The 11,685-nt window shown below is 39.6% G+C and overlaps 1 protein-coding gene across 2 annotated transcripts; it reads right to left on the reverse strand.

Annotated features, from left to right (window-relative positions):
* Nucleotides 1-726: 726 nt before the first annotated feature.
* Nucleotides 727-11,028, reverse strand: LOC108671475 (transcriptional repressor CTCFL). 2 transcript variants are annotated; one of them, XM_018159025.2, is made up of 9 exons: nucleotides 10,812-11,028; nucleotides 7,343-7,456; nucleotides 6,401-6,885; nucleotides 5,568-6,096; nucleotides 4,279-4,566; nucleotides 3,482-3,755; nucleotides 3,021-3,166; nucleotides 2,652-2,764; nucleotides 727-2,378 (listed from the first exon to the last, which is right to left on the reverse strand). In XM_018159025.2, the coding sequence occupies exons 2-9, from the start codon at nucleotides 7,434-7,436 to the stop codon at nucleotides 2,019-2,021; spliced, it is 2,289 nt and encodes a 762-aa protein (XP_018014514.1). In that variant the 5' UTR covers nucleotides 7,437-7,456; nucleotides 10,812-11,028; the 3' UTR covers nucleotides 727-2,018. The 2 variants fall into 2 exon arrangements, with proteins under 2 accessions (XP_018014514.1, XP_018014515.1); XM_018159026.2 differs by lacking the exon at nucleotides 10,812-11,028 and adding an exon at nucleotides 10,444-10,792.
* Between the last annotated feature and the right edge of the window lie 657 nt (nucleotides 11,029-11,685).

Below are 11,685 nucleotides of genomic sequence, written 5' to 3' on the forward strand. Positions count from 1 at the left end.
TCAGGTACTTGTAGTTGTATATTATATGGATTTTCATTAATTTTATTTTACGCCGAAGGTCCCAACAGTCTTCATTCTCCCTAGAATATCTAGAAGCGATTTTAAATCTACCGTCCGTAAGGCCAGTCTAGTCAAGAAAAGTACAAGAATCGGCGACAGGCCTATTTATTTAATGCCGAAGATACTATACTATACTAAGTTGTATCAATCTCACTGACAGGTCCTTGCGGTCAGTGACGGCCGCAGACAATATCTTTGTTCCCTATGCGATGTCCGTACTCCGTGTCCCAACGCTCGGTTCAGCATTTTTCTGACCCCGGCCAGGCCGGACCTCAGCAAGTGGCCAAGTGGTTACAGTACAGAGTACCCGGTTTGGAGCAGCCAGTTGCGGGTACCATCCCAGTTAGCCATGACATTTCTGGTCAACATAAGCGAGGTAGCCGGGCGGTCAAGCGCAGCCAAATTGAAACGAGTTGCATGTTCGAGACCCCCAACAAGCTGGGAAAATTCTGCGATGCCCAGAGTCGGCAACAGGTCCAACGGCCTGAATAAGACTGACACCGCTATTACTGTTGCGCTGTGTTCAACTGCGTAAATTTTTACAAGTAGTCGCGTCATAGAACAAATTTCTGACATTTCAGCAACCGACGTCCGTAAGGACAAACCAACTCATGGTACAATCGATACTTTCAATAATAGCCAAGTGTGAAGGAATGTAAAACAAAGTTCACGGATGACAAATTCATGAAAGTTTCAACATTGGACGTTTGTTGAACTGTTGTACATGGGAAAACACAAAAATAAGCTTGGAAATATCTTGCTAAATGTGCTTTTACAAAATCAAACCCATATTAACCCTCTACCGCCTGACACGAGTAACCGGGGCAATATTGTCACAAACCTACTTCCCAAAATGGATACGTTCTGCTGAGCGCAAAATGACTTGCACTGATGGTTGCCGCCACGTACGACAACTTTAAAGTGTTCTATGTTGCGTACAAACGTCCTCGGATTGCTATTCCGGAGATTGACATACTGAGGGTAAGACTGATATAAAGCGCCGATGTAGTAAGTCTGTACGCAATCCTAGGGTAAGATACGAGTCGTTAATTTAGGCGTTAAACTAATTTTGCTGCAGAAAACTACACCAAAAATGCGACTTTGAAATAACAAAGAGGACTGGGAAGCAGTGAGTGGGAGGTCGTTGGCAAAATATGATGAACCTGCATCAGCAAATTTGAGAGTAATACGCACAACTTAATATAGAATGCAAAGAAAACAATTGATTTTTGACATGAATTCCCAGGAAATAAGAACACGTGCAAATAAAAAAATCGAATTGTTCGCAGCTGCCTGCGGTATCACAAAAAACTCGGAAAATATATATAGGTACTTCTCAAATTCAAAATATCTAAATTCTTATGAGATCTGTTAACTTATTATGTACAAATAACACGAAAAAAATTATTCAGTAATTATTACAAAAATTTCAGTTTAGCACGAAGTAGCACTTGCCAGGCAAAGAATAATGAGGAAGCATATCAGCCTTACACGTGAAAGTATTGTATATCTTCAATTTGCCTAATGCAGATACGAAATTAGTGAAAATATCAGATGAATTGAAGTACGTAGCACTTAAGCGTAATAATGCAGTTTATGACTTGAATTCTGACAATATATATTCCCGCAGTTTTAATTGAAATTATCAACAACTTAAATAACCTTTGACAGGATCACTTGTACAATCATTATATACATTGATATTTAAGACTTAAACGAGAAGCTCAACCAAACACAACAGCCACGTTCAAAGTAATGTACATATTTTAAATTCATTACTCAATAAATCGGAGAATTTTCAACAAATCTACACAGCTAATGGAGATCAGAACACTGGGAATGAAGCTCCAACTCGCGATAGTTGAAAATGCTTTCTAGGTAAAAAAGTCAAGAAAGATATCTGTTCGCATCATTATTATTCCGCTACACCAGCCGTACTGCTGGTACATCAGGGATCTTCACTCGCCAAACTGTAAATGAATTTGTCCAGTGTCGCCATCTTCGTCGAAGCCAAAGCAGGTGTCCATTTCCTTCTTGGTTTCCTTTTTGATGTCGTCGGGCAGGAGCGGCTGCTGCAGCCCCAAGATGGTGGGGTTGATGGCGGGGTCGTCTTGGGACACAACAAGAGGGGAGGCAGGCAGGAGGCTGCCATCGGAGTGCAGAGGGAGGTCCTCACCCCCTACCATCACGTGGTGCCCCTCACCCCCCGCCAGCTGGATCACCTCCAGCACCACGTACTGGTTGCCGTCGTCACCCTCCACCGACATCAGCTGATCTTCGTCCTCTGTTGTGTCGTTTTCCGCGCCATAAACTTCCACCTGCAACCAAACATTTTGTCTGAACACGAACAACCCGCAGTCAAATCCAACCTGCAACTAACATGTAAACTTTAAACCAGAACCTGAACATATGCAAAAAGCAAATACACTACAGAGTAAAAAAATTAGTATGATTAGTTACCCAAATAAAATTTTAACAAGGACACAACTATCCCTCACACACGTTCTATCCTTGCCCATACCAGCCAGCATACAGTATTACACAGCCGTTTTTATTGCCTATCACGCATGCCACGCCCTAGCGGCGCTCACCTGCTGGCCGTTTATGAGTTGCAGGCGCTTCTGACGTCCAAGCTTCAGCGCCTGGGACTTCTCCTGCGCCGACGCGTCGGGGTCGTGGATTGCCATGTGCCGGATCAGGTTGCCTGCACAGAAACACTCAAGTCATTACTTGGCGAGTATTTACACCTCATAAGGTTTAGAGAATTCCAATGGCACTGTGACCACATTGATTGCATTACAAAGTTTCCAAAACTTGCTTTATAAGTTGTTTCACCACTGGCATCACAATGAGTCTCTTCATACATTACACAAGTTGTATTGCATTGAAACACCAATGGGTGGTAGTTCCATAACAGTAACCTTGAACTTTATATGAAGAACAATCAGTCACTGCCTTACCTTTGTGTCGGAAAGCCTTGCCGCACTCGGGGCACTCTTGGGTCTTCTCCCTAGGGGCGGGTGGAATGTACTGCGGGTTATGGTAGAGGTTCTGGTGCCGCCGAAGCAGCTGCTTCTGACGGAACGACTGTTCACACATCTCGCATCTGCACACGAATTCAACATCAGAAAGAAAATCTAAAAAAAAAAAAACAATGACTTTCGTTCAGTGTGCACCAAGATGGCTCACGCATCTGCACGGCGTCTGCTCTTTGTGCGCCAAAGTTTGACCGAGGGCGAACCTACACGGTTTTTGCTCCGTGTGCACCAACATGACTGCGCACGTGCCGGTTCGGCCTGCTCTATGTTCACCGAAATGACTGTGCATGTGCCTGTTCGGCTTACTCTATGTTTCTCGACATGAATGTGCACGCGCCTGTCTGGCCAATTCTATCTATGTTCAACAACATGACAGTACGCACCTGTAAGGCTTTTGCTCCGTGTGCACCAGCATGTGACTGTCAAGATGTCTTGAGGAGGTCGAGGCATAGGGGCACAAGTCGCACTTGAAGCACTTCTCACCGTCGTGAGTCTTGTTATGGAGCTTAAAGGTATAGCGGTCAGGGAAGATCTTCGTGCACTTCTTGCACTTGATCGGCTTGTCTGAAGTGTGGAGCTTCTGGATGTGGATGCGGAGGTCTGTCTTACGGCCACATGTCGTAGGACACAACTCGCATGTGTATACAGGTTTGCTGCCTGCACACATCATAAAATTTTAGTCGTCATCGCTCTACTACACGTCCCAATATTTGTAAAATCAATCTAAGACCCATGTTTAACGCTACCTTTCCAAGTGCTAACCTTGGCAAATGCAATAACAGTACAGCTACAATAAATTAAACTCAATATAGTGGTATACCTGACCTTACAATGCAGAGCACATCCCAATGCCGATTTTTTTCCCAAATAGTCATTCCAAAAGTTTTGAATGCGGACATAGAACATTCATTGTTAAAGAGTGGTTGGGTTAAAGAACTCACAACTCACGTATTGTGTTCAAAATGAATATAAACGGCCAGGAGGTACACAAGAATTTCATCAATGGTCAACATCATATGAAACAAAATTATATTAAAGCAGCACATAAGATAAACATTAATATTCCCTTCCAGCAAATATCTGCCAAATCAGATTTAGAGTTGAACTCAATAAATATTCGAGGTCAAGTTTGAAAAGAAATGCTTAATTACTCATGCACATCAGTAATAAATGATCGTACCGGTGTGTATGAGCTTGTGGGCTTTGAGAGAGTTGCTCTGGGTGAACCTGGCGTGGCAAATGTCACATTCGTAGGGCTTCTCGCCGGTGTGTATCCTGAGGTGTCGCTTGAGTTTGAAGGTGTCGGGGCTGGCGTAGGTGCAGTGGATGCACTGGTAGGGGCGCTCGCCAGTGTGGCATCGCATGTGGCGCTTCAGTTTGCTGAGCTCCACGCTGGAATAGTGGCACTCAGGGCACTTGTGAGGCTTCTCTTGCGTGTGGATGTAGCGTACGTGGCGCACCAGCTCTCCTGGGGATCATGCATCGGTTAGCACGAAGGGATGTTTATTTCAGCAATAACAAACATGACAGAAAGCTCAAACTGTTACAAACCTCTTTAAATTTGAGAAATCTCCATTCATCAGTTTGTACAGAATACAAGTTCTAAATTTGTTATCATTATTATTAGAGATAGTTGAAAGAGTCTGCTGCTGGGAGTACTATAAGAGCTCGAGAAGCAATGAATGCTAAAAACAGCAAATTTAAGTTGCCCATAGAAGCAAAAATTTGATCAATGCACTTGAAAATTAGCAGTGTAAATCTCAATAGAAAATTGTAAAAGACGATGACAGGAAAGTTGAATGACTGAGAAAAAAAAAGCCTGATCAATCCTAAGATATATAAAGAAATATGGAAATAAACTATTTCTTTTTAACAGTAAATAATAAGCTTTTGAATTGAGAATTCCGGGTGTTCCACATTGTAATAACATTACTTCTTTGGACTCGCAGCAACACAGCAACTATACATTGAGTAATAAATATGCCTCATCCAGGTGAATAAATACACATTGTGAGGGACGGCGCCCAACAATAACTACGGTACTATAAATATTTTACAGGATTTACATACTAATTACTTGGCTGCTGCTCATCGTAAGAAATGTTTAAAGGAATATTTAGAATTCGGTATCAATTCTTTCAATTGACCTCAAGAAGAACAATTCTTTATAAAAGTTAGAGAAGCTCTAAGTCTGACCAATGATGATAATCATATTATTCAATTTTAAATGCTAACTATATAAATTTGCTTAACTTTAATATAATATAAAGCGAGATTATGAATTGAATTTCATAATTATTAAATTTGACTAACGAGCAAAAAAAAAAATCTAGTTTTTGGCCTGTATGGCCATGAACTAGATTTGTGAATAGATTACACCACTTGGTGACGCACAAATCCTCTACAAAGAGCATTTGTGTGCCAACCTAAGCACACAAAACAAACACACAGGCAGTACAGAGCAGTCACCTGAGGTAGTGAAGCCGGTGTCACAGAATTTACAGCGATGTGGCTTGACTCCTGTGTGCGTATTTAGATGATTCTGCAGACTACCAAGTGTCTTGAAGCCTCTCTCACACACGGAACACTTGTGCGGCCGCTCTTCACTGTGTGAGCGCATGTGTCTGATGAGCAGGTATCTTTTAGTGCTCGTATAGTTACAGTAATTGCACATGTGTGCTTGGCTCCCGGTACTCTGTGAGCGCCGTATCGCTGATCGCTGTTTGTTGTTACTGCCGCTATTGCTGTTGATGAGAACGCCGCTCCTGGGTGGTGGGTCCTCCTCGTCATCAGAGAAAGTGAAGGCGTCTTCCCCTTCTGTGAAGTCGTACACGGTGTGGTCCTTGTCGCCGCCGCCGTCATTTGCGTTCTGCTCCACGATGAGGACGTAGCTCATCTCGCCAGGGTTTGTGGTCGATGGTACGATCGTCACGATCTGGTTGCTATTGCCGGTGTTCAGGATTACCTGGTTCGCGCCGGACGCGCTGCCTTCCCGCAACTGAAATACAAATGAAATTTATCCACCAGAAATAATTTTCTATTTCAGATGTAAGCCAAAATTAGTTCCTGTCACTGATATGAGAAAGACAGCTTTTAACCGTGAATATTTTCATCATCACAATTGTCACAAGTCTGCTATGTGGTAAAAGTTTGAAAGTATAATCTCACTTGTAATCTTATGGCGCAGAACGTGTCCAGTATCTAAACATGTCATCAACAATTAACCCTTTATGAAATGCTTAGAACACCAAATCAACACCAGCAAGGACAAAAATTCCGGGAAATATGCTCAATAAAATTACTTGCAACAAGCCATCTTCGCCAACAGAAGCGATGGCTCCAGCCAGAGACTGCAGGGCTTCATCATCTTCAGCACCGTCAGCTCCCATTAAGCCCGAGTTCTTTATGGTTATAACACGCGACTCATTACACAAGTTCAGCTGGTCAGCCACTTCTCCGTCCTTTGTCTGAACTTCATTAGACACGCGTCCAGACTTAGTACTGCTAGGCGCCCGTCGATGCGCTGCTGTGGCCGAACCACTACCATCTGCAGTGCCTGATGTAACTGGTCTCTTGCTGGGACCTGAGACAGACTGCGTAGGTTCAGATATGACGACGGTGTGCGTGATATTGGAGTTGTCACCACTGCTGATGGTGTGTTCCTCAACCTCTCGGTCGCCATCTTGCTCGTCGTCCTCAGTGACCACAACCACCTGCTGGGGAGCGCCCTCCAGAGGCTGGTAGTAGTAGCGGCCAGCTTCATCTATGAACACTTGAGCCACTTCACCTGCAGATGAAAATTAGATTAAGATTTTCATTATGTCAGCAACCTAATATATTGGTTAGGATTCCAAATTTATTGTATTGATACACAACAAACCACAAAAAAATTTACAGAAACCTGTAGTAATAAATATACTCTATAAAGTGCATCTGAGTGCCAACTCTAAGCAATATTTTATTCTATGGTTCATATGTGTGAAATAAGAATAGTTGTTAGTTACAAGCAGCTGAAATTCTGAACCTAAGCCAAACCATTAAATGAACTAATTTATTGCTCAAAATTAGAGTCAATATATACACAAAAGTCTAAGCTTACAGTCACTATTTGGTATGTTAGAGTGTGATTACAAATTTAAACAATTGTAAACACTCAGCAACAAGCATTATGATCACTTGGAATTATACGACAATATTGGGTTAATACAACAGAATAAGACTTGTGTGAAGACATCAGCACCAACCTGAAGATATGTGGGAGTCTACTTGCTGGATCTCTTTATTGAAGGATGAGAGGTAATTCTGTATATCAGATATGGTCTCTCCACAATCATCCATTCTAGCACCGAGTCAAGGACCTGCAATATGAATGTCATATTAAAAATTAATAAAACCCCACTAACAATTATTTATTTCCCTCATGTATTGATGTTTAAACTTTAATATATCTTGGAACAGGGCAGACACATTAGATCAAAATTTATAACACACAGCAGGCAAATCTTCCTATGTACTTATATAATTTTGTATCTATCATAAATGGTAATAGTTCAAACTTGGTGTATATTTCTGATTAATATTGTTGCAGATCATTGCATCTGAACAGATGTAATAATCAAATTCCAACTAAATCAAATGAAATCATTTCAGTAATTGATGCACCCTCAGTATAGACTACTTTGTAAGAATTTTATTCAGATCTATCTTATTTCTGTTACCCTGCAGCTCATTGCTTAGTTGGTAACAATTTGATAACATCTAGGTTACCCTAAACTTGTTGATGATTGCGTTATTTGCCTTATTGCAAAGTGTTGGTTGTGACCTGAATCACATTTTAACTGCATTCTTTCATAAGAAATCTGAAAAATACAGTATCATGTGCTTGAATGCCTCTCAAGTGAAGAAATATTTTAATTTTTTTCTATTGAAGCAATTAGAAAAAGGCTATTGCAATTTGCAATGGGTTAAATATAAATAGTTCATATTCACAGCCATTTTTTTCCAATTCAAGGGTGGCTTCTGCCCAATATTTCCTTTGTCTTAGGTTAGGGCTTAGGCAGCATAGTGGAAGTCTATGAAGAGAGGTACTTATGTCGGTCCACCGCCGTGCAGCGGTCCGCCGTCTTAACCCTTCGCAAGGCCCCATGCCCTTGGCCCTTGGGCCTCTGTTGCAAGTTGCAATCAATGCAATGGTCTAAACTCAACGGTTCGACTTCCATGGTCTCATCACAACTCCCTTTAGAAATACGTAAAGTTTTGAAATTTATATAAATATATCAATAAATATTTGAACTGGGAAATTCCTTAGTTACTTACGTTGGTTCCAGAATGATATCAATGACGTAAAAAATGACAATGACAATTATGACATCGGTTAAGAAGCTTCNATGATTTATGATCGAAGTACGTATTTGAACTTACGATTTAAACTTATCTAGACCTGCAAACATTCAGTATTATTCCTGTCTCTTATACACATCTAGATGTGTATAAGAGACAGGTTATGTGCAATAGGATCGTAAATTTCAGTGTAAAACCTATTAAAATTTTACGTTTCTGTGTGGATTTTGATGCTGTTAGCATTGAAATACTTGACAGTATCTCCTGTCTCTTATACACATCTAGATGTGTATAAGAGACAGATCCAGTACCATGCTCCCGCTGAAAATTCCTGCATAATGAGTGAACCAAAATGTTTTGTTGGCAATTTCTTAGTTGCAGTCAAATCAGAGCAGGCAAGGAATATATCTACTTGGCAAGCCGCCATTGAATTTGTCAAGCCATGCATTTATGACTTTGCCAGCCATGATTCCATTCTTTGAGCTGTGATTCAATTCAAGCCATGAATTCAGTATCCTGGCCATGAAAAGCCATTTACAAGCTGTAAACTTATTTGCAAAGTCCCTGCATGTGTTACCCCAAATCTCTAATTTTACCTTAAACGTCAAATGGCAACAATAACATTAGTCTTTACCATAAGCCAAACACTAACACATGTTAATGCAGCCTGACTGCTCTAACATGACAGCAACTATGCACGCTCTTCAATGAAACATTAAAGTTGACTTGTTATTATTACGATAATTATGTTCTGCAGAATATTTTGCAGGAGCATTAAAGTAAAGCAGATTGCAGAAGTTGAAAATTTTATGAAATGTCATGTTTGAGAAATGCAAACTGTGGTTTTTTTCAATCAAAATAAAATACATGACGTTAGAGCCACGAGACTTCATACCTACTGAAATTATGTGATATTAGAGCTGCAATATTTCAGAAAAAGTTGGACAATTCCCGATCTGTGTCAGAGTCAGACTGCATAATAACTTTGGTGTGTTGTTTGTTCAACAAAAATGCAAACAATATATTATCATGTGCTCAATTGTCTCTAAATTGAAGACAAATGTTCTTTTTGCCATTTCTCAAGTGAAGTTAGCAATTTAGGTTAGCCAACATCTGCACAGGACTTCTGAAATGAGTTTGCAACTCAAATGGACTCAGTCTCAATCCAACTTAATACTTATGAATGGCTTTTTATGACATGGATATGGTATTCACAGCTCAAAGCAATGAAATCACTGCTCAAAAAATCCAGGTCTGGTTTGAAGAGAAAAAATCCCATTCAGGAAGTAGATTTTGTTCTCACTAGTAAGTACCTAGTAATTTAGTAAATATGATCATTTCATATTTTCATTGATGATTTTCAAAATTTGTAGGTAAAAATAGTCCATTTGAAATTTTTTTCTATTGAAGCAATTAGAAAAAGGCTATTGCAATTTGCAATGGGTTAAATATAAATAGTTCATATTCACAGGAATCACAGCCATTTTTTCCAATTCAAAGGTGGCTTCTGCCCAATATTTCCTTTGTCTTAGGGCTTAGGCAGACAAGTTGACAACAACTTGAACAAGTCAACAAACAATCAACAGACAACAGCAAGTCAGTTCCTACTGTCAGAAGCTTGTTCAATACTGCAATAGCACATTTTTTGCAACTTTCTCAATTTACATCTAGCTAGGCTAAGTAATTTTAGGATATGCAATACAGAATTTGAGAGTTGAAGTTATGTTGGATTAAGATGCCTTAGCTCTAGCTAATAATTTTGTTGAGTACCTTAATTAAGTATCATTAAATGATGTTCAAAACCATGACAAATTGATAGAAAAATTCAGAAGTCTGTGAAAAAACTTTGATATTTAGAAACGCCTGAAAGCGCAATACAGATCATTGAATCTTGAGCCTTTGATAATAATTAGAACTTGTTCTTAGTAAATTATTAGGCTAGCTATCTTGTACTTTTAGTAGCAGTTTGAAATTAAAGCACAGGATTCAAACTTTTGAAGCTTACCAGAATTTTTTTTATGGCGGCCATACTCTTCCAAGTCCACGTACATTTATAATTAGTATTCTCAAGTTATAGATGAAAAAATAACCGGAAATGAACGTAGCGGCCATGTTGCAATATGCAAGGACCGAAATTTGTCAACAAATTGTAAACATTCGCACGTTCCGAGCGCGACCTAACGGCAGATGAGGCGTTCTCAGGTTAATGAAATTGATTGTAGGGGGCGCATTGTTATAGGTTAAAATTTGCTTACAAGCACCTATAATGAATTATAACTATTCGGCTTTCCCTGAATCAATTTGCTTCGATATAGTTACCGAGGTTTTAGTAGATAAAATTGCATGAAAATGAGTACATGATGAAAAAATTACCTGAATGTCGAGAACAAGCCTTCCACGATCGCCATCAGAGTGCGCGCATGACGCATGGCTTTTATTTGCTTCACGATTAGGGAACAATTTCTGCTCAAAGGGAATAAAAATGCTAAAACATAGGTATCAATTACCTATTGTCAATTAGGTTGATGAGAAATACCTCAATGATTTAAATTACTTTCCTCTAATTGATGATAAAGAAAGTAAGAAACTATCATGAGAGTTCGCATAACGTACTTCATTTGTTTTCCAGAAGAAAAAAAGTAAGGGTAAACTTCGTGAAATCAACTGGTTGCACGAATTTTATTATTATTATTGAATAGCCGCAGACCTCAATGTAANCGAGTTTTATTATTATTATTGAATAGCCACAGACCTCAATGTAAAACTACAGCCTAAAATAAAGCATCATCACACTAATGATATGATAATTAAATTTTATATAGATATTTGCTTTTGTCCCTAATTAGTGACGCGAAAGATGATGCTTCATATAAATCATGCTCAATAATACAAGGTAGTATAGGTAGGCGGAATTTGTTCTTTTATGTAGGTTTCATTGAAGGCCAGAGAATTTGTTTCATTGGCGAATTTCTTTTTAGTTTTTCCCAACATATCGAACAATATTTTTTTTCCGTTTGCACAGATAAATCGAAAATCAGGGTACCGATGGGCATTTCTATTTCGTTAACGACGTTTCGAATGTTTCAATCATTCATTATCAAGTTAAAAGGCCCATTGAGTACTCGATCGACAATTCTACGGACTCGCCAGCGGACTCGCGCAATTGGGCCACTCATAATTCCTTAAATACTTAACGGATCTGTATGAATTTTGGAATATGAGTATTAATTATTGATACGCTGCCACA

The sequence above is a fragment of the Hyalella azteca genome, unplaced genomic scaffold, assembly GCF_000764305.2.
Source record: "Hyalella azteca isolate HAZT.00-mixed unplaced genomic scaffold, Hazt_2.0.2 contig14362, whole genome shotgun sequence".
Taxonomy (NCBI): Eukaryota; Metazoa; Arthropoda; class Malacostraca; order Amphipoda; family Hyalellidae; genus Hyalella; species Hyalella azteca.